The 18,701-nt window shown below is 42.6% G+C and overlaps 1 protein-coding gene across 2 annotated transcripts in view; it reads left to right on the forward strand.

The window, feature by feature from the left end:
* mgat4b (alpha-1,3-mannosyl-glycoprotein 4-beta-N-acetylglucosaminyltransferase B) overlaps window positions 1–18,701 on the forward strand; it is a 230,308-nt gene that overhangs the window by 108,139 nt on the left and 103,468 nt on the right. For both annotated transcript variants that reach the window (XM_041840998.2, XM_041841007.2), the window contains exon 2: window positions 14,443–14,622. In XM_041840998.2, coding sequence (XP_041696932.1) covers window positions 14,443–14,622 — 180 coding nt within the window. The remainder of the gene's footprint in view (window positions 1–14,442; window positions 14,623–18,701) is intronic.

Genomic DNA, 18,701 nt, shown 5'->3' on the forward strand with positions numbered 1-18,701 from the left:
TACCTAAGATGGGGAGAAGTCTGTCCATAATAAAGCGCTACTCTACCTTCTTAACAGCACTATCAACAAGGCAGATCCTACAGGCTCTAATTTTATCGCACCTGGACTATTGTTCAGTCGTGTGGTCAGGTGCCACAAAGAGGGACTTAGGAAAATTGCAATTGGCTCAAAACAGGGCAGCACGGCTGGCCCTTGGATGTACACTGAGAGCAAACATTAATAATATGCATGTCAATCTCTCCTGGCTCAAAGTGGAGGATAGATTGACTTCATCACTGCTTGTGTTTGTGAGAGGTGTTGACATGTTGAAAGCACCGAGCTGTCTGTTTGAACGACTGGCACACAGCTCAGACACCCATGCATACCCCACAAGACATGCCACCAGAGGTCTCTTCACATTCCCCAAGTCCAGAACAGACTATAGGAGTCGCACAGTACTACATAGAGCCATGACTACATTTAACTCTATTCCACATCAGGTAACTGATGCAAGCAGTAGAATCAAATTAAAAAAACAGATAAAAATACACCTTATGGAACAGCGGGGACTGTGAAGCAACACAAACATAGGCACAGACACATGCATACACACACATGATAACATACGCACTATACACACACGTGCACATCGATTTTGTGTTGTAGATATGTGGTAGTGGAGTAGGGGCCCGAGGGCACACACTTAGTGTGCTGTGAAATCTGTTATGAATGTATTGTAATGTTTTTAAAATGTATAACTGCCTTCATTTTGCTGGACCCCAGGAAGAGTAGCTGCTGTCTTGGTAGAAGCAAATGGGGATCCATAATAAATACAAATAGTAACCGCTCCTGCTCTCTGTCTTCCAGGCATGGCCAGTTGACTCAGCTAACTCCATTTCCTCTCATCTCCTCTCGTTTATTGCACGTTGCACTTTTGCTCCAAACAAATTCATTTTTCACCGTAAAGTGGTGGTGGATGGTTATCTATTCTGGTCTTGGTCGGCATCTGTCTCTGATACAGCAGATCGACAGTGAGGAAAAAAAGTATTTAGTCAGCCACCAATTGTGCAAGTTCTCCCACTTAAAAAGATGAGAGAGGCCTGTAATTTCCATCATAGGTACACGTCAACTATGACAGACAAAATGAGGTTTTTTTTCTCCAGAAAACCACATTGTAGGATTTTTTATGAATTTATTTGCAAATTATGGTGGAAAATAAGTATTTGGTCAATAACAAAAGTTTCTCAATACTTTGTTATATACCCTTTGTTGGCAATGACACAGGTCAAACGTTTTCTGTAAGTCTTCACAAGGTTTTCACACACTGTTGCTGGTATTTTGGCCCATTCCTCCATGCAGATCTCCTTTAGAGCAGTGATGTTTTGGGGCTGTCGCTGGGCAACACGGACTTTCAACTCCCTCCAAAGACTTTCTATGGGGTTGAGATCTGGAGACTGGCTAGGCCACTCCAGGACCTTGAAATGCTTCTTACGAAGCCATTCCTTCGTTGCCCGGGCGGTGTGTTTGGGATCATTGTCATGCTGAAAGACCCAGCCACGTTTCATCTTCAATGCCCTTGCTGATGGAAGGAGGTTTTCACTCAAAATCTCACGATACATGGCCCCATTCTTTCCTTTACACGGATCAGTCGTCCTGGTCCCTTTGCAGAAAAACAGCCCCAAAGCATGATGTTTCCACCCCCCATGCTTCACAGTAGGTATGGTGTTCTTTGGATGCAACTCAGCATTCTTTGTCCTCCAAACACGACGAGTTGAGTTTTTACCAAAAAGTTCTATTTTGGTTTCATCTGACCATATGACATTCTCCCAATCCTCTTCTGGATCATCCAAATGCACTCTAGCAAACTTCAGACGGGCCTGGACATGTACTGGCTTAAGCAAGGGGACACGTCTGGCACTGCAGGATTTGAGTCCCTGGCGGCGTAGTGTGTTACTGATGGTAGGCTTTGTTACTTTGGTCCCAGCTCTCTGCAGGTCATTCACTAGGTCCCCCCGTGTGGTTCTGGGATTTTTGCTCACCGTTCTTGTGATCATTTTGACCCTACGGGGTGAGATCTTGCGTGGAGCCCCAGATCGAGGGAGATTATCAGTGGTCTTGTATGTCTTCCATTTCCTAATAATTGCTCCCACAGTTGATTTCTTCAAACCAAGCTGCTTACCTATTGCAGATTCAGTCTTCCCAGCCTGGTGCAGGTCTACAATTTTGTTTCTGGTGTCCTTTGACAGCTCTTTGGTCTTGGCCATAGTGGAGTTTGGAGTGTGACTGTTTGAGGTTGTGGACAGGTGTCTTTTATACTGATAACAAGTTCAAACAGGTGCCATTAATACAGGTAACGAGTGGAGGACAGAGGAGCCTCTTAAAGAAGAAGTTACAGGTCTGTGAGAGCCAGAAATCTTGCTTGTTTGTAGGTGACCAAATACTTATTTTCCACCATAATTTGCAAATAAATTCTACAATGTGATTTTCTGGATTTTTTCTCCTCAATTTGTCTGTCATAGTTGATGTGTACCTATGATGAAAATTACAGGCCTCTCTCATCTTTTTAAGTGGGAGAACTTGCACAATTGGTGGCTGACTAAATACTTTTTTTCCCCACTGTATGTTTCTTCCTTTCTTTTTCTTTCCTGTTACCTCTCTCTTTGTCTCACTCTCTTTTTCTCTCCCACTCTCTTTCACACACTCTCCCCCTCTCTGTCCCGTCTCTCTCTCTCTTGCCCTCTCTCTCTGTCTCTCAGACAAACTCTCACGTCGCCCCTGACCCTGTTTCAAGGAGACCCCCTAGCAGCTGAACAAATGGAGAGAGATAGGCCTCGTTAAGGGATACTTGATAGGGGACACTCGTTGGGGACACTCGTTAGGGACATCCAGCTAGCCAGGCCAATCTGTGACCAAGCGTGACCGTGTGAGGAAGCAAATCCATGGGGATGGAAATGTGGACATGGATGGAAATGTTGACATGGTGTGTGGGGGAGGGGGGAGGGGGGTGGTTGCTCTTTCCTTATCTTATCAGTGTGCTCTATCAGTCTTCCGTATGATAATTTGATTCCCCTCTTCCTACCTCCCTTGACTCCACCCCTGCACACCATCCCCCCTCCCCTCTATACCTCTCTACCTGCCTCCAGGGAAAGGTATTGATCCCTCCATCCAGGATGCCTGTGCAGAAATGTGATGCAAGGATAACATGCCTAATGGTATTATTTAGGAGCCACCTTGGCCCCTTTTGTCACCACACTCACTCACTCACTCTCACTCACGCTCTCTCCACACACACACCACATCCACACTACTGAGACTTGTAGGCTCTGTGTTGGCTTTGTCAAAGTGAATGTAACTTGAGGGTGTCAATAAGCATGTGGCTGTACGGTCACAGTGTATGTTTCTATATGGATATAGGAGGTCTTTGTTTGTTTACTTGTTTGTATGTTATTGGCAGATGTGTGCTTGTGTGAGTGCAGGTGCGGCCAATTTAGCTGGACAGGCTGCAGACTCTGTGAGAGTGGTGTATAATAGCATTAGTTTCCCGTTACAGTTCTAGTCTGTTCTGAGTGTGTGCTGTATCATGTTCTCTCTCTCTCTCTGTCTCTCTGTCTCTCTCTCTCTCTCTCTCTCTCTCTCTCTCTCTCTCTCTCTCTCTCTCTCTCTCTCACTCACTCACTCACTCACTCACTCACTCACCACTCACTCACTCACTCACTCACTCACTCACTCACTCACTCACTCACTCACTCACTCACTCACTCACTCACTCACTCACACACACACACACACACACACACACAAAACGCACAGTATTCTCTTACACATGAGTCACGCCTGGAAGTATAATCACACCACAGGCAACTGCAGTGCAATCCCAAAGGCCATTTGGAGTAGGGGGGAGACTGTGTGTGTGTGCTTGCATCCGTCCATGTGTGTTTGTGTGTGCCCCTTGGTGCTCTATACTCTATGTCTAAATGAATGGGACACACACACACACATAAACACACAATTATCCTTTCATATGGATCTTAACCTGAAAATATCTTAACCATATCATGTGGAAACTTGAGGAATATGCAAAAGGACACCAGATTCCAACGGCAACCAAACACTTACCCTTCCTCCCACCCTTGCCTTATCATTGGCCTTGGCAAGACTCTTTCATAGTCTAAGCCCCCTCTTTGCACCATACATTTATACCCTGACTTTAGGGGGGGTAGACTTCACAAGATGCTTTCTCTCAAGTGAGGAAGAGGAGGAGGAGGATGATGAAGGCTTTGATCAGAGTAGGTTGGTGGGCCATGATCCGACAGCGCTCCGACACTCCTATTCTTCCTATTCGCTCTCCCACCAGTGGCGGGGAGATGGTGAAACACACACACACACACATGGATGCATTGCAGTCACACACATACACACCCAGACACATTCACAGGCATTTCCAATCTGCTTATTTTCTTGTTCCTATGGGAAGAATGTTCCAGGGGACAAAGGATTACTGTGACAGCGAGTGACGTGGGGTGCAGTATTCAGGCAGCGGATTTTGGTGTGTGTGTGTATGTGTTAGCTGGCTGTTCTTTTAGTCAGTGACAGAACTGGGATTAGGTTTGGGTGTGTTTCTTTGGGGGGGTTGGTTCTTCTATCCTTGTGGGGACCTAAAATCCCCCAAAGTCCCCACAAGGATAGTAAGACAAGGACAATTCTCCTTTGTGGGGACAAAAGCTATTTTAAGCTTAGGGGTTAGGGTTAGAATTAGGGTAAGGGGTTAGTGGCTAGGGTTAGGTTTATGGGTTAGGGAAAATAGGATTTTGAATGGAAAGCAATTTTAGGTCCCCACGATGATAGAAGAACTAAACGTGTGTGTGCGCATGCGTGCTTGTGAGTGTAAAGTTGAATGGGTTCGGGTGTTTTAGTATTGTGTGGGTTTGGGTAAGTGTTATTCTGAGTTGAGCATGTTAGGGTAGGTCTATGCCTTTGCAGAGTGGGTTATATGACATCAGTCTTTGTTGATATGTGTGTTTATGGACCACTAATCTAGGATTAGTGCGTATTAGAGTATCAGGCTGAGTACATAGTGACTTAGTTTGTCTCTTTGTTGGTTTAAGTGTGTCAATAGCAAAGCTTTCAGATGATTAAGATCTTTCAACCATGCTATGACTATTTATGTATGTGTTTTGAAATCATCAGTTATAGATCTATGTGTAAAAGTAACTGCTGTGTTTCCTTTTAAAAAGTAAACAACAGGAACAGGTGAGACCGATAGAATACTGTGACGATCTCACCACCCATCATCACCACCAGGCTCATGTTACTGTTCGACATACACATTCCATGTCCTGAAATGTGACTCTCTCACTACCTTGGCATGATGTGTTAGTCCAAACATCTATACATGTGGCCTTTGATACTGCTAGTTTGAGTAGCTTATGGTTGGTTTGCTTTCAGTCTTTTCTAATTTTAGCAAACTACTGGGTTTTGATAGACATGTTGATCCCCATCCCCATATGAATTCAGAGGATTTTACAGCTTGGATCCAATGGAAAAAGAGGAGGGGAAAACGTCTGAAGTCTTCTTAAATCCCTTTGGTATTAAGTAAATATTGCATATATACACCTGATCTGTTGAATAGAGAGAGAAAACATGCCTTAAGCTTGACACTCCCCTATGTAGTGGAGTGTATGCAGTATACTGTAGATTGTATGTATACATTTGACCTAATGTGGATGCTGACATCAGTTGCTAAGTGATTCTATAATTTGGATGATTGATTGTCTATGGTGAAGAAAGTATGCATATTAGCTGATAGGGTCCTATTGTGCAGAGCTTCCAGAGCTTTAAATTCTAGGCAATGCATGCACAGGCGTGCACAATCTCTCTCACACACACACAGACCATGTACATACATACACAGCTATAGGTCGAAGGTTAGCTATTTCCCATAATCCTCTGAGGCAGGGGTTCCCAAACCCCTGCGTGCACCACTTCTTGATCTATGGGAACAAGCACTGATATAGAACATTTAGATAAGTATTCAGAGCCTTTACTCAGTACTTTGTTGAAGCACTTTTGGCAGCGATTACAACCTCGAGTCTTCTTGGGTATGGCGCTACAAGCTTGGCACACCTGTATTTGGGGAGTTTCTCGTATTCTTCTCTGCAGATCCTCTCAAGCTCTGCCAGGTTGGATGGGGAGCATCGCTGCACAGCTATTTTCAGGTCTCTCCAGAGATGATCGATCGGGTTCAAGTCCGGGCTCTGGCTGGGCCACTCAAGGACATTCAGAGACTTGTCCTGAAGCCACTCCTGCGTTGTCTTGGCTGTGTGCTTAGGGTCGCTGTCCTGTTGGAAGATTAACCTTCGCCACAGTCTGAGGTCCTGAGTGCTCTGGAGCAGGTTTTCATCAAGAATCTCTCTGTACTTTACTCCGTTCATCTTTCCCTCGACCCTGACTAGTCTCCCAATCCTTGCCGCTGAAAAACATCCCCACAGCATGATGCTGCCACCACCATGCTTCACCGTAGGGATGGTGTTGGCCAGGTGATGAGCGGTGCCTGGTTTCCTCCAGATGTGACGCTTGGCATTCAGGCCAAAGAGTTCAATCTTGGTTTCATCAGACCAGAGAATCTTGTTTCTCATGGTCTGAGAGTCCTTTAGGTGCCTTTTGGCAAACTCCAAGTTGGCTGTCATGTGCCTTTTACTGAGCAGTGGCTTCTGTCTGGCCACTCTACCATAAAGGCCTGATTGGTGGAATGCTGCATAGATGGTTGTCCTTCTGGAAGGTTCTCCCATCTCCACAGAGGAACTCTGGAGCTCTGTCAGAGTGACCATCGGGTTCTTGGTCACCTCCCTGACCAAGGCCTTTCTCCCTCGATTGCTCAGTTTGGCCAGGCGGCCAGCTCAAGGAAGAGTCTTGGTGGTTCCAGACTTCTTCCATTTAAGAATGGAGGAGCCCACTGTGTTCTTGGGGACCTTCAATGCTGCAGAAATGTTTTGGTACCCTTCCCCAGATCTGTGCCTCGACACAATCCTGTCTCGGAGCTCTACGGAAAATTCCTTCGACCTAATGGCTTGGTTTTTGCTCTGACATGCACTGTCAACTGTGGGACCTTATATAGACAGCTGTGTGCCTTTCCAAATCATGTCCAATCAATTGAATTTACCACAGGTGGACTCCAATCAGGTTGTAGAAACATCTCAAGGATGATCAATGGAAACAGGATGCACCTGAGCTCAATTTCGAGTCTCATAGCAAAGGGTCTGAATACTTATGTAAATAGGGTATTTCTGTATTTAATTGTTAATACATTTGCAAAAAAAAATTAAAACCTGTTTTCGCTGTGTGATTATGGGGTATTGTGTGTAGATTGATGAGGAAAAACATTTATTTAATCAATTTTAGAATAAGGCTGTAACGTAACAAAATGTGGAAAAAGTCAAGGGGTCTGAATACTTTCAGAATGCACTATATATATGCACTGACCCCTCACACCCCAAAGTTTGGGAACAACTGCTCTAAGGTGTCGTGGAAAGGTCAATAACCAATCAGGATATTACGTTATTCAAAAACGTATTAATGAGGTAGTAAGTGAGGCTGGTCGACCCAACACTCTTGACTGTTGGGCCGAGAGCTCTGACATACAGACAATACAAATATATTTTATAGCAAAGATACACCCTCTCAGTCTACATGACAAACAGCAGATGTGTGAAATGAGTCAAAAGGTTAGGATTTGAATGAAATAAATGAATAATTCACAGCAGACAGTATCTGCGGTGAAGACTGTTCTCATTGTATGCAAACCAGGGTTTTCCCCCAAGACAAGGTTCTTATCAACATGATCCATACCCGAGCCATCTCTCCCTGGTACCTTGCATTACACAAACACCAACACATTCTATGAAAATGCAGGCTCAGTCAGACCCTCTCACACACCATTAATCATGAAATGGAATGTGGCTATTGGTTTTATCACCTAGTCATCCCTAAATCAATTGCCAGGCCCAGCTTCAGAGTCTCCTCTCAGTTCACACAGACACCAAAGAGAGAGTTTCTAAGAACCCTATTATATTGCATAAAACAGTATTAAACATAATCTTGTAATTTTTCCGCCATAAAGGCGCCAGACCTGAAAACCATCAGATATGGGAAAGTAATCATCTCTGCTTGAATGACGCACTATCACTACCTTATATATGCATAGACACATGCATGCACACACATACACAATCACATATGCATAACATAATGCATACATACACTAACAAAATAACACACATAGTGCATTTACACACGTTCTCTCTCCTCTCGCTCTCGCTCTCTCTCTCGCTCTTTCTCTCTCCCTCACACACATACACACAAACAAACAAAACACCAGAACCAGGTATTGATGAGGTTGGCCCTTTTCATAATGTAATATTCCATAGCCATGCATTATGCATTATGCAATTTGTTTTATTTTGCAGCAATGCAGCATGCAGCCTCCCATTTAGATGGGCTCTGTAATCAGTTAATACACAACTGTCCAGTGATTAAGATAATTAAGCTACTGGAGATAAGCAATTCTGCAGAATGATAATTAAAACTCCACATTAGGAAGGGAAAAGTGTGTGTGTGTGTGTCGGTGGGGGGGAAGATTGTGTGTGTGTGTGTTTAGTCTGGGAAGTGCTGTGGCATGTTTGATCAGCCAAGCAGACGTGACTGGGGGACTATTGCGTCTCGTTAATGAGTGTCAGAAAAATAAACACACCCTAGACCCAGGTGCAAGTGTGTGTGCATGCGTGTGTGTGTGTGTGTATGTGTGTTTGCGTCCTCTGTCTCTGTCCATCTGTCTGTATCTGCATCTACACAACACACACACAACCCAAAATCAGTAAGAATTCAGACAAGAAATGGAAACTTACTCTGTCACACACACACACAACTTCCTTCGGGATCCCTCATAGTCGAGTATGATTCCCCATCAGCTGTCCGGGGTGAGGGTTTGGCTGACTCACTCACTCACTCACTCTTCTTCACCATACCAAATTTGGGCAAGACCTTGTCCGAGTGATCACGCATGCTGTCTCTTTGGTGATGTGCCACACTCGAGAAAACCACTGATAGAGAGGGAAAAAGAAGAGAATCTCAAGACAGTATTGCAACATATCGACATTGTCCTCCAGCACCAACAGTCCTTAATGCTATCAAAGCTTTAGAGAGGCTAAACTTGGGTGTTGAGCCCGTGTTTCATCATATATGGGGCCACAGCGGGATATAAACACAGTTTCCCTAGCTTCATGCTATTAGACACTATTATTCTACTACACTTTCATCTCATACCTCTCCTTTTCTCCCTGCTTTCTTCCCTCTCCACAACTTTTTAGATTGCTGGCGTTGTAAAAAAAAAAGAAAAAACGTAGGGAAGGTGGAGTTAATTGGTTTTCTGTGTAGTTGCATGCTGACACACACACACACACACACACACACACACACACACTGCGAGCTGTAAGTAAGGCATGATTAGAGCTAGCATATGGGGTTCATAGATTCATGCATACACATAACCGCACACAGACACACACACACACAATGTACATACACGTACTGTGTGTGTATCCACCGACCAATAACGCAATAGACAAACGTACATAATATGCACACACACAAACACTCTTTCTCTCTCTCTCACTCACTCACTGAGCCTGCATGTTTCACCTTTCTTTCTGGAAGTGTGGTTGTCTGTCTTACTTCTACCACAAAAAGTGTGAAGGTGTGACACCATTCCTGAAAGGCCGAGAAGGTGTGACACCATTCCTGAAAGGCCATTTCCTGCCCACGTCCCGCCCCCCTGGATTTCTTTTCCCCAGAGCTGAAGATCCGAATCACGTTCTGGGCATGTGTTTCTTTACCTCTACTTTACGCACCCATTTTTGCGGTCACCCTCCTATCACATTTCTCACTGTCAATCGTGAAGTTTTACCGGTGAAACGTCCATGCAGCAACTGCATGCCAACCATTTGATCTCAATCAGTTTCAGGGGGGTATGCAAGATCTTCTTGAGTTATGTAGCCTACAGTGTTTTGAATTAATTTGAACGCTTTTTAGGGCAGATGGTGTTAAAACTATAACATACCAGTGTTTTGTTTCAATCAAAGCACATACAGTTTGGGACTGTATCAACAGTGGACTAATTAAACAAATGCCAAAAGATAGTTTTTTCCTTTAAGGTCTCATAATAGCCTAGAACCCTCAAACTCAACTCTGGACCTTGAAGCCATTTCCACTGCATTTTTTCAGGGTTCCCCTCTAATCAGGGACTGCTTTAGACCTGGGACACCAGGTGTGTACAATGAATTATCAGGTAGAACAGAAAGCCAGCAGGCTCCGAACCTCGTAATGTAAGCGTTGAATACCCCTGGCCTAGAACATACTGTATCAATGGTAAAAGAATAAGCATACAACACAGGATGTTTAAGGAAATGTGTTGACCATTTGATTCACAAAAACTGTTGTAAAACAACTGTTGCAAGAACATGAGGAAGAGTTTTAATACAAATGTTTTGCTAATGTTGTCAACCTCGCAAACATGAACTTATCATAAAACAGGGAGATGTAGCCTACACACAACAGCTGGCCAGACCGGACAGTTTTTCTCTAGTGGATTTGTATTCCTTCATTACTAGAAATGTTACATGTATGATTTGCAGGTAGAAATATGACAACTTGTCTCCAGTGCTTCAGTCTTTTAACCGCAGACTATTTTCACACTTGGCTTTGTTTCTAGCCACTTTTACTGGGCCTTTAAGGTAGTAACCCTTTAAACATAATGGGTTAGTTCAGCAGAATAATGAATTCAGATATTTGTTTCCTTTCCTCTTAAGCAGTCTATGGACTGCTCTAAGGATTCACTGCAATCCACACTTTGGTTTTGGTAGAAAAGCCACTGCCAACAAACGCTAATGTTAGCCTTTTCAGACCAAAAATGTTACTTTACTCAGCATACAGTGTCTGAAGTTACACATCACACTATTACAACAGTGTGACTGTTTTGGATTAACATGTTAAATATATTTCCTTAAAAATCCGCTTGATCTAGACCATTTTTAGACCGTAAGACTGCTGGAGACTGCTGGAATATCTACGATCTTATGAGTCATTATTACATACTTTTAAAAAGTTGTTCATAAATGTGTGCAAAACTAGCTTAAATGATGAATAAACTATTTACTAATCCAGTGGTTCCCTAGGACCCCTGGGGGTACTTGGCCTATCCACAGGGGGTACTTGAGAAAAGTCAGGCCTACTGGTAAAATGCACATGAGGGGATACTTCAGGGGTACTCCAGGCATAGCAAAATTCAGCTGGTGGTACAGTAAGTGAAAAAGGTTGGGAACCACTATACTAATGCATTATAAATGCTTTATTACAAGGTGTTATTATAAAGTGCTACCCTTGTTGGATTTCGGATTAGCTTTATTCCAGATGCTCTCAGTAGATATTGCATTGACTTTGTACCTTTTCACCTTTCTACCTTTCCAGTTATGCAATATTAAAAGTGCCTGCTGTCAGATGTATCCATCTCTAGTCCTGGGTTGCTATAACGCTAATGATTTGTGTTTCAAGGCTAGGTGCTATCAGGGATTACACCGGGGATTTGGGTTCAGATAGCATTAGTGAAACAGGAGTCCCATGTGTTTCCTGGGATTTCGCTTTTTTCTGAACTCGCTCCCACCTGCTTCGATGTGACACGATGTCCAGAGCTGTGTGTGTGTGCCCTTATGCATGTGTGTGTGTGTCCCGTGTGTGTTTGTGTGTACATCCCAAGGTGTGTGTGTCCATGTATTTTTTCCCTCAGTAGAGCTTTGAGATAACTCCGTAATGAAAAGTGCTATACAAATTAAATGTATTATTATCATGTCCCGCGCTGTGTATCCATGCATTGGAATGTGCTTATGTGCATAGCCTACTGTGTGTGTGTGTGTGTGTGTGTGTGTGTGTGTGTGTGTGTGTGTGTGTGTGTGTGTGTGTGTGTGTGTGTGTGTGTGTGTGTGTGTGTGTGTGAGTGAATGTGTGTATGTGTGCAAGTAGGTCTGCAGTGTTTGTGTATCCGTATAAGTATAATCCTGTGAAACACAAATCCAGGGACAGTGTTTTTCTCTCCTCTTTTACTGGAGAGCAGTGGGAAGAGGAAGAATGAAAAGAGGAATGGAGATGGGGAGGAATATCAGTCAGAGCAGCTTAGAGAGGGGTCAGTGACCTGGAAATACCTGCTCTGTGTCCCAAATGGGCAGCAGATAGCCTAGCGTTTAGAGCATTGGGCCAGTGACTGAAAGGTTGCTGGTTCGAATCCCTGAGCCAACAAGGGGAAAAATCTGTACTTGTTCCATTGAGCTTTTAACAATGCCTTGTTAAAAGTTAATTTGTGGAATTGCTTTCCTTCTTAATGCGTTTGAGCCAATCAGTTGTGTTGTGACAAGGTAGGGGTGGTATACAGAAGATTACCCTATTAGACTGTGAATCAGGCCTTCATGGTTGAATTGCTGCAAATAAACCACTACTAAAGGACACCAATAAGAAGTAGAGACTTGCTTCGGGCCAAGAAACTCGAGCAATGGACATTAGACCGGTGGAAATCTGTCCTTTGGTCTGATGAGTCCAAATTTGAGATGTTTGGTTCCAACTGCTGTGTCTTTGTGAGACGCAGATTAGGTGAACGGATGATCTACGCATGTGTGTTCCCCACCGTGAAGCATGGAGGAGGAGGTGTGATGGTGTGGGGGTGCTTTGCTGGTGACACTGTCGGTGATTGATTTAGAATTCAAGGCACGCTTAACCAGCATGGCTACCACAGCATTCTGCAGCGATACGCCATCCCATCTGATTTGGGCTTAGCGGGACTATCATTTGTTTTTTAACAGTACAATGACCCAAAATACACCTCCAGGCTGTGTAAGGGCTATTTGACCAAGAAGGAGAAGGAGAGTGATGGAGTGCTGCATCAGATGACCTGGCCTCCACAATCACCCGACATCAACCCAATTGAGATGGTTTGGGATGAGTTGGACCGCAGAGTGAAGGAAAAGCAGCCAACAAGTGCTCAGCATATGTGGGAACTCCTTCAAGACTGTTGGAAAAGCATTCCTCATGAAGCTGGTTGAGAGAATGCCAAGAGTGTGCAAAGCTGTCATAAAGGTAAAGGGTGGCTATTTGAAGAATCTAAAATATATTTTGATTTGTTTAACACTTTTTTGGTTACTACATGATTCCATATGTGTTATTTAATAGTTTTGATGTCTTCACTATTATTCTACAATGTAGAAAATAGTAAAAAATAAAGAAAAACGCTTGAATGAGTAGGTGTGTCCAAACTTTTGACTGGTACTGTACATGCACATATTTTGTTATTCATAGTATTAGTATTGGTTCAAGCTTTATACAGTAGCTCTGACAATCTCTGTCCTGTTCCTATTGGATTTATATGACTTAAAGCTCACAAGATGCCTATCAAGTATTTATAATGTGATATTCATAATACAGTTGTGTAGAGAACTCTATAATACATACCTAGATATACATTTTCTATAATAGATATACAGTATTAGACCTACAATGTACTGTATGTTATGCACACAAGATTCCCAGTATAAATATATTCCTGTTAAGCAATAGATGCATGGTTAAGTCATAGTTACAACACATTACACTAGCCTTGTGACGGAGTTGTTACCATTCTACATTAGCGTTGTGTCATACAGACTACAGGAACATGTCTAGCTTTGTTTATCTAGCCCAGAGCTCCTGTCACTTTAGCCTGGTCCCAGATCTGTGTGTTCTGTCTTGCCAACTCCTATGGCCAATGACCATAGGAGTTGGCAAGACAGCACAAACAGATCTGGGACCAGGCTACTGTCGATTTCGTCCAACAATCTATGGGTTCAGAGAGGTGATTCATCCACTAGGATCGATGCATATCAGTCCAGAGTATAGTGCGTATTGATCAAGCTGTTAAGAGGGGTAATGACTTGAAAAGTGCTCCACGCAGACCGCGGTAAAACACTCCTTTAAATGCTGCATAAAGTCACCAAGGACGGACTACGTATGTGCTGTATCTGTTCTCTCTGTGTACCTCATAAAGACCATGTAAAGATGCTGTAAGGTGACAAATGACTCTCAAATGACTGTTTGTGTTAAATGACTCTCTCAAACTGTGTCCCTCTGTAACGCACCTCTCTTTCTTCCCTCTTGCTCTCATGTCTTCCTCTCTCTGTCTGTCTGTCTCTTTATTCTTCTTCTCCCTCTCCCCCTCTCAAATAAAAATGTGAACATGCTTTATTGGCATGAAACGAGCAATTAATGTATTGCCCTTCAAGCAGTTGAAAACATGTAATACTATGCAAAATAGCAAATCAAAGAAGAAAGTAATTAAGACTCAAGATAACACTTAAGACTTTCACAAACCTCTCTCTCTCCTCTCTCTCTCTGTAGGTGATGTGGTGGACATTTACCAGCGGGAGTTTCTGGGCCTGAGGGAGCGTCTGCACTCTGCCGAGCAGGAGAACCTGAAGCGCTCCAAAGAGCTCAACCTGGTGCTGGACGAGATCAAGAGGGCCATCGCCGAGAAGCAGGCCCTCAGGGACATCAACCGCACCTGGGCCAGCCTCTCCGGTAACACCACAAGACTGGAGGAAGGAAAAACTAGTTAGAACCAGTCCGAGCTAGTCAGAACCAATTACAACCAGTCAGAATGAATCCGTCAATAAGGCTGATCGATTTTACAACAATCAGTAACAATTGAAGTAACTGCCTTCAGAAAGTATTCCTACCCTTTGACTTATTCCACATTTTGTTGTGTTACAGCCTGAATTCAAAATGGATTAAATATGTATTTTTCTCACCCATCTACACACAATATCCCATAATGACAAAGTGAAAACATGTTTTTAGAAATGTCTGCTAATTTATTGAAAATGAAATACAGAAATATTCTATTTACGTAAGTATTCACATCCTTGCGTCAAAACATTGTAGAAGCACCTTTGGTGGTTATTACAGCTGTGAGTCTTTTGGGTATGTCTGTATCAGCTTTGCACATTTGGATTTGGGGATTTTCTCCCGTTCTTTGTAGATCTTCTCAAGCTCTGTTAAGTTAGATGGGGAGTGGCGTGAGCAACAATCTTCAAGTCTTTCCACCGATTTTCAATGGGATTCAAGTCTGGGCTTTGGCTGGGCCACTCAAGGACTTTCACATTCTTGTTCTGAAGCCATTCCATCATTGCTTTGGCTGTATGCTTGGGGTCATTGTCCTGTTGGGACGTAAATCTTCGCCCCAATCTAAGGTTGTTTGCACTCTGAAGCAGCTTCATATCAATAATTTGCCTGTATTTGGCTCCATTCATTGTTCGCTCTATCCTTACCAGTCTCCCAGTCCCTGCCGCTGAAAAGCATCCCCATAGCATGAATCTGCCACCACCATGCTTCACATTAGGGATGGTGTTAGACGGGTGATGAGCTGTGCCTGGTTTTCTCCCGACAGCGCTTTGATTTCAGACCATAGAGTTCATTCTTTGTCTCATCAAACCACATAATATTTTGCGTTATGCTCTGTCGTTCACATGTCTTTTTGCAAACTCCAGGCATGCTGTCATGTGACTTTTTCTCAAGAACGGCTTCCATCTGGCCACTCTACCATAAAGCCCAGATTGGTGTAGTGCTGTAGAGACTGTTATCCTTCTGGTAGGTTCTCCCATCTCAGCCAAGGAAATCTGTAGTTCTGTCAGTGGTCATTGGTTTTCTTGGTCACCTCCATGACCAAGGTCCTTCTTGCCCAGTTGCTCAGTTTGATCGAACGGCCAGCTCTATGCAGAGTCTGGGGAGTTCCATATTTTTTCTGTTTCTCATTGATGGAGACCACTGTGCTCTTGGAAACTTTCAACACACAAATTGTTTTATACCCTTACCCAGATATATGCCTCATCACAATTCTATCTCGGAGATCTAAGGACAGTTCCTTGGACTTGGTATAGTTTCTACTCTGACTCTGTCAACTGTGGGACCATATATAGACAGGTGTGTTTCTTGCAAAATCATATTCAAACAATTGAATTGGCCATAGGTGGACTTCAATCAAGTTATATTGACATCTCAAGGATGACCAAAGGAAATTGGATGCACCGGAGCACAATTTGGAATGTCATAGCAAAGGGGTGTGAATACTTATGTAAATTATATATTTCTGTATTTCATTTTCAAGAAATTAGCAAACATTTCTAAAAACATGTTTTCACTTTGTCATTATGGAGCATTGTGTGTAGATTGTGTGTGTAAAAAATATATATATTTAATCAAGTTTGAATTCAGGCTATAACACAACAAAATGTGGAATTAGTCAAGGAGTACAAATACTTTCTGAAGGCACTGTATAAGAACACCATACACTGTCTTCAAACTATTGCATAATTTTACAACTCTATAAGGGTGGATGGTCCACAATATGTGGGCAGCACTCTATCGGGGAACCTTATTACAGTATCTAACCATTCAGAAAGAATGGACCCCTCTGTAGTTATTAAGCTATGCTGTACGGCTGTACTGTATATGAGTAGTAATGCTATAACTAATATATGAGAATGGAGGGCAAATTGGCAATCTATATATATATATATATATATATATATATATATATATATATATATATATATATATATATATATATATATATATATATATATATATATATATATATATATATATATATAGTACCAGTCAAAAGTTTGGACACACCTACTCATTCAAGGGTTTTTCTTTATTTGTACTATTTTCTACATTGTAGAATAATAGTGAAGACATCAAAACTATTAAATAACACATATGGAAACATGTAGTAACCAAAAAAGTGTTAAAACAAATCAAAATATATTTTACATTTGAGATTCTTCAAAGTATCCACCCTTTGCCTTGATGACAGCTTTGCACACTCTTGGCATTCTCTCAACCAGTTTCATGAGGTAGTCACCTGGAATGCTTTTCCAACAGTCTTGATGGAGTTCCCACATATGCGGAGCACTTGTAGGCTGCTTTTCCTTCACTCTGCAGTCCAACTCATCCCAAACCATCTCAATTGGGTTGAGGTCGGGTGATTGTGGAGGCCTGGTCATCTGCTGCAGCACTCCATCACTCTCCTTCTTGGTCAAATAGCCCTTACACAGCCTGGAGGTGTGTTTTGGGTCATTTTCCTGTTGAAAAACAAATGGTAGTCCCACTAAGCGCAAACCAGATGGGATGACGTATCTTTGCAGAATGCTGTGGTAGCCATGCTGGTTAAGTGTGCCTTGAATTCTAAATAAATCACTGACAGTGTCACCAGCAAAGCACCCCCACACCAAATCAAAATATATTTTCTATTTGAGATTCTTCAAATAGCCACCCTTTGCCTTGATGACATCTTTGCACACTCTTGGCATTCTCTCAAGCAGCTTCATGAGGTAGTCACCTGGTATGCATTTCAATTAACAGGTGTGCCTTGTTAAAAGTTAATTTGTGGAATTTCTTTGCTTCTTAATGCGTTTGAGCCAATCAGTTGTGTTGTGACAAGGTAGGGTGGGTATACAGAAGATAGCCCTATTTGGTAAAATACCAAATCAATTCAAATTCTATATGTCACATGCGCCGAATACAACAGGTGTAGACTTTACAGTGAAATGCTTACTTACAAGCCCTTAACCAACAATGCAGTTTTAAGAAAGAATACCAAAAAAATAAAAATACAATATAAAATAATACGAAATAAAAGTAACAAATAATTAAAGAGCAGCAGTAAAAATAACAACAACGAGGCTATATACAGGGGGTACCGGTATCGAGTCAATGTGCGGGGGCACTGGTTAGTCGAGGTAATTGTGGTAATATGTACAGTTGAAGTCGGAAGTTTACGTACACCTTAGCCAAATACATTTAAACTCAGTTTTTCACAATTCCTGACATTTAATCCTAGTAAGAATTCCCTGTCTTAGGTCAGTTAGGATCACCACTTTATTTTAAGAATGTGAAATGTCACAATAATAGTAGAGAGAATGATTTATTTCAGCTTTTATTTCTTTCATCACATTCCCAGTGGGTCAGAAGTTTACATACACTCAATTAGTATTTGGTAGCATTACCTTTAAATTGTTTAAGTTGGGTCAAACGTTTCGGGTAGCCTTCCACAAGCTTCCCACAATAAATTGGGTGAATTTTGGCCCATTCCTCCTGACAGAGCTGGTGTAACCGAGTCAGGTTTGTAGGCCTCCTTGCTCGCACACGCCTTTTCAGTTCTGCCCACACATTTTCTATAGGATTGAGGTCAGGGCTTTGTGATAGCCACTCCAATACCTTGACTTTGTTGTCCTTAAACCATTTTGCCAAAACATTGGAAGTATGCTTGGGGACATTGTCCATTTGGAACAGCCATTTGCGACCAAGCTTTAACTTCCTGACTGATGTCTTGAGATGTTGCTTCAATATATCCACATAATTTTCCTTCCTCATGATGCCATCTATTTTGTGAAGTGCACCAGTCACTCCTGCAGCAAAGCACCCCCACAGCATGATGCTGCCACCCCCGTGCTTCACGGTTGGGATGTTGTTCTTCGGCTTGCAAGCAGCCCCCTTTTTCCTTTAAATATAATGATGGTCATTATGGCCAAACAGTTCTATTTTTGTTTCATCAGACCAGAGGACATTTCTCCAAAAAGTATAATCTTTGTCCA

This window comes from Coregonus clupeaformis, chromosome 2 (genome assembly GCF_020615455.1).
Source record: "Coregonus clupeaformis isolate EN_2021a chromosome 2, ASM2061545v1, whole genome shotgun sequence".
Taxonomy (NCBI): Eukaryota; Metazoa; Chordata; class Actinopteri; order Salmoniformes; family Salmonidae; genus Coregonus; species Coregonus clupeaformis.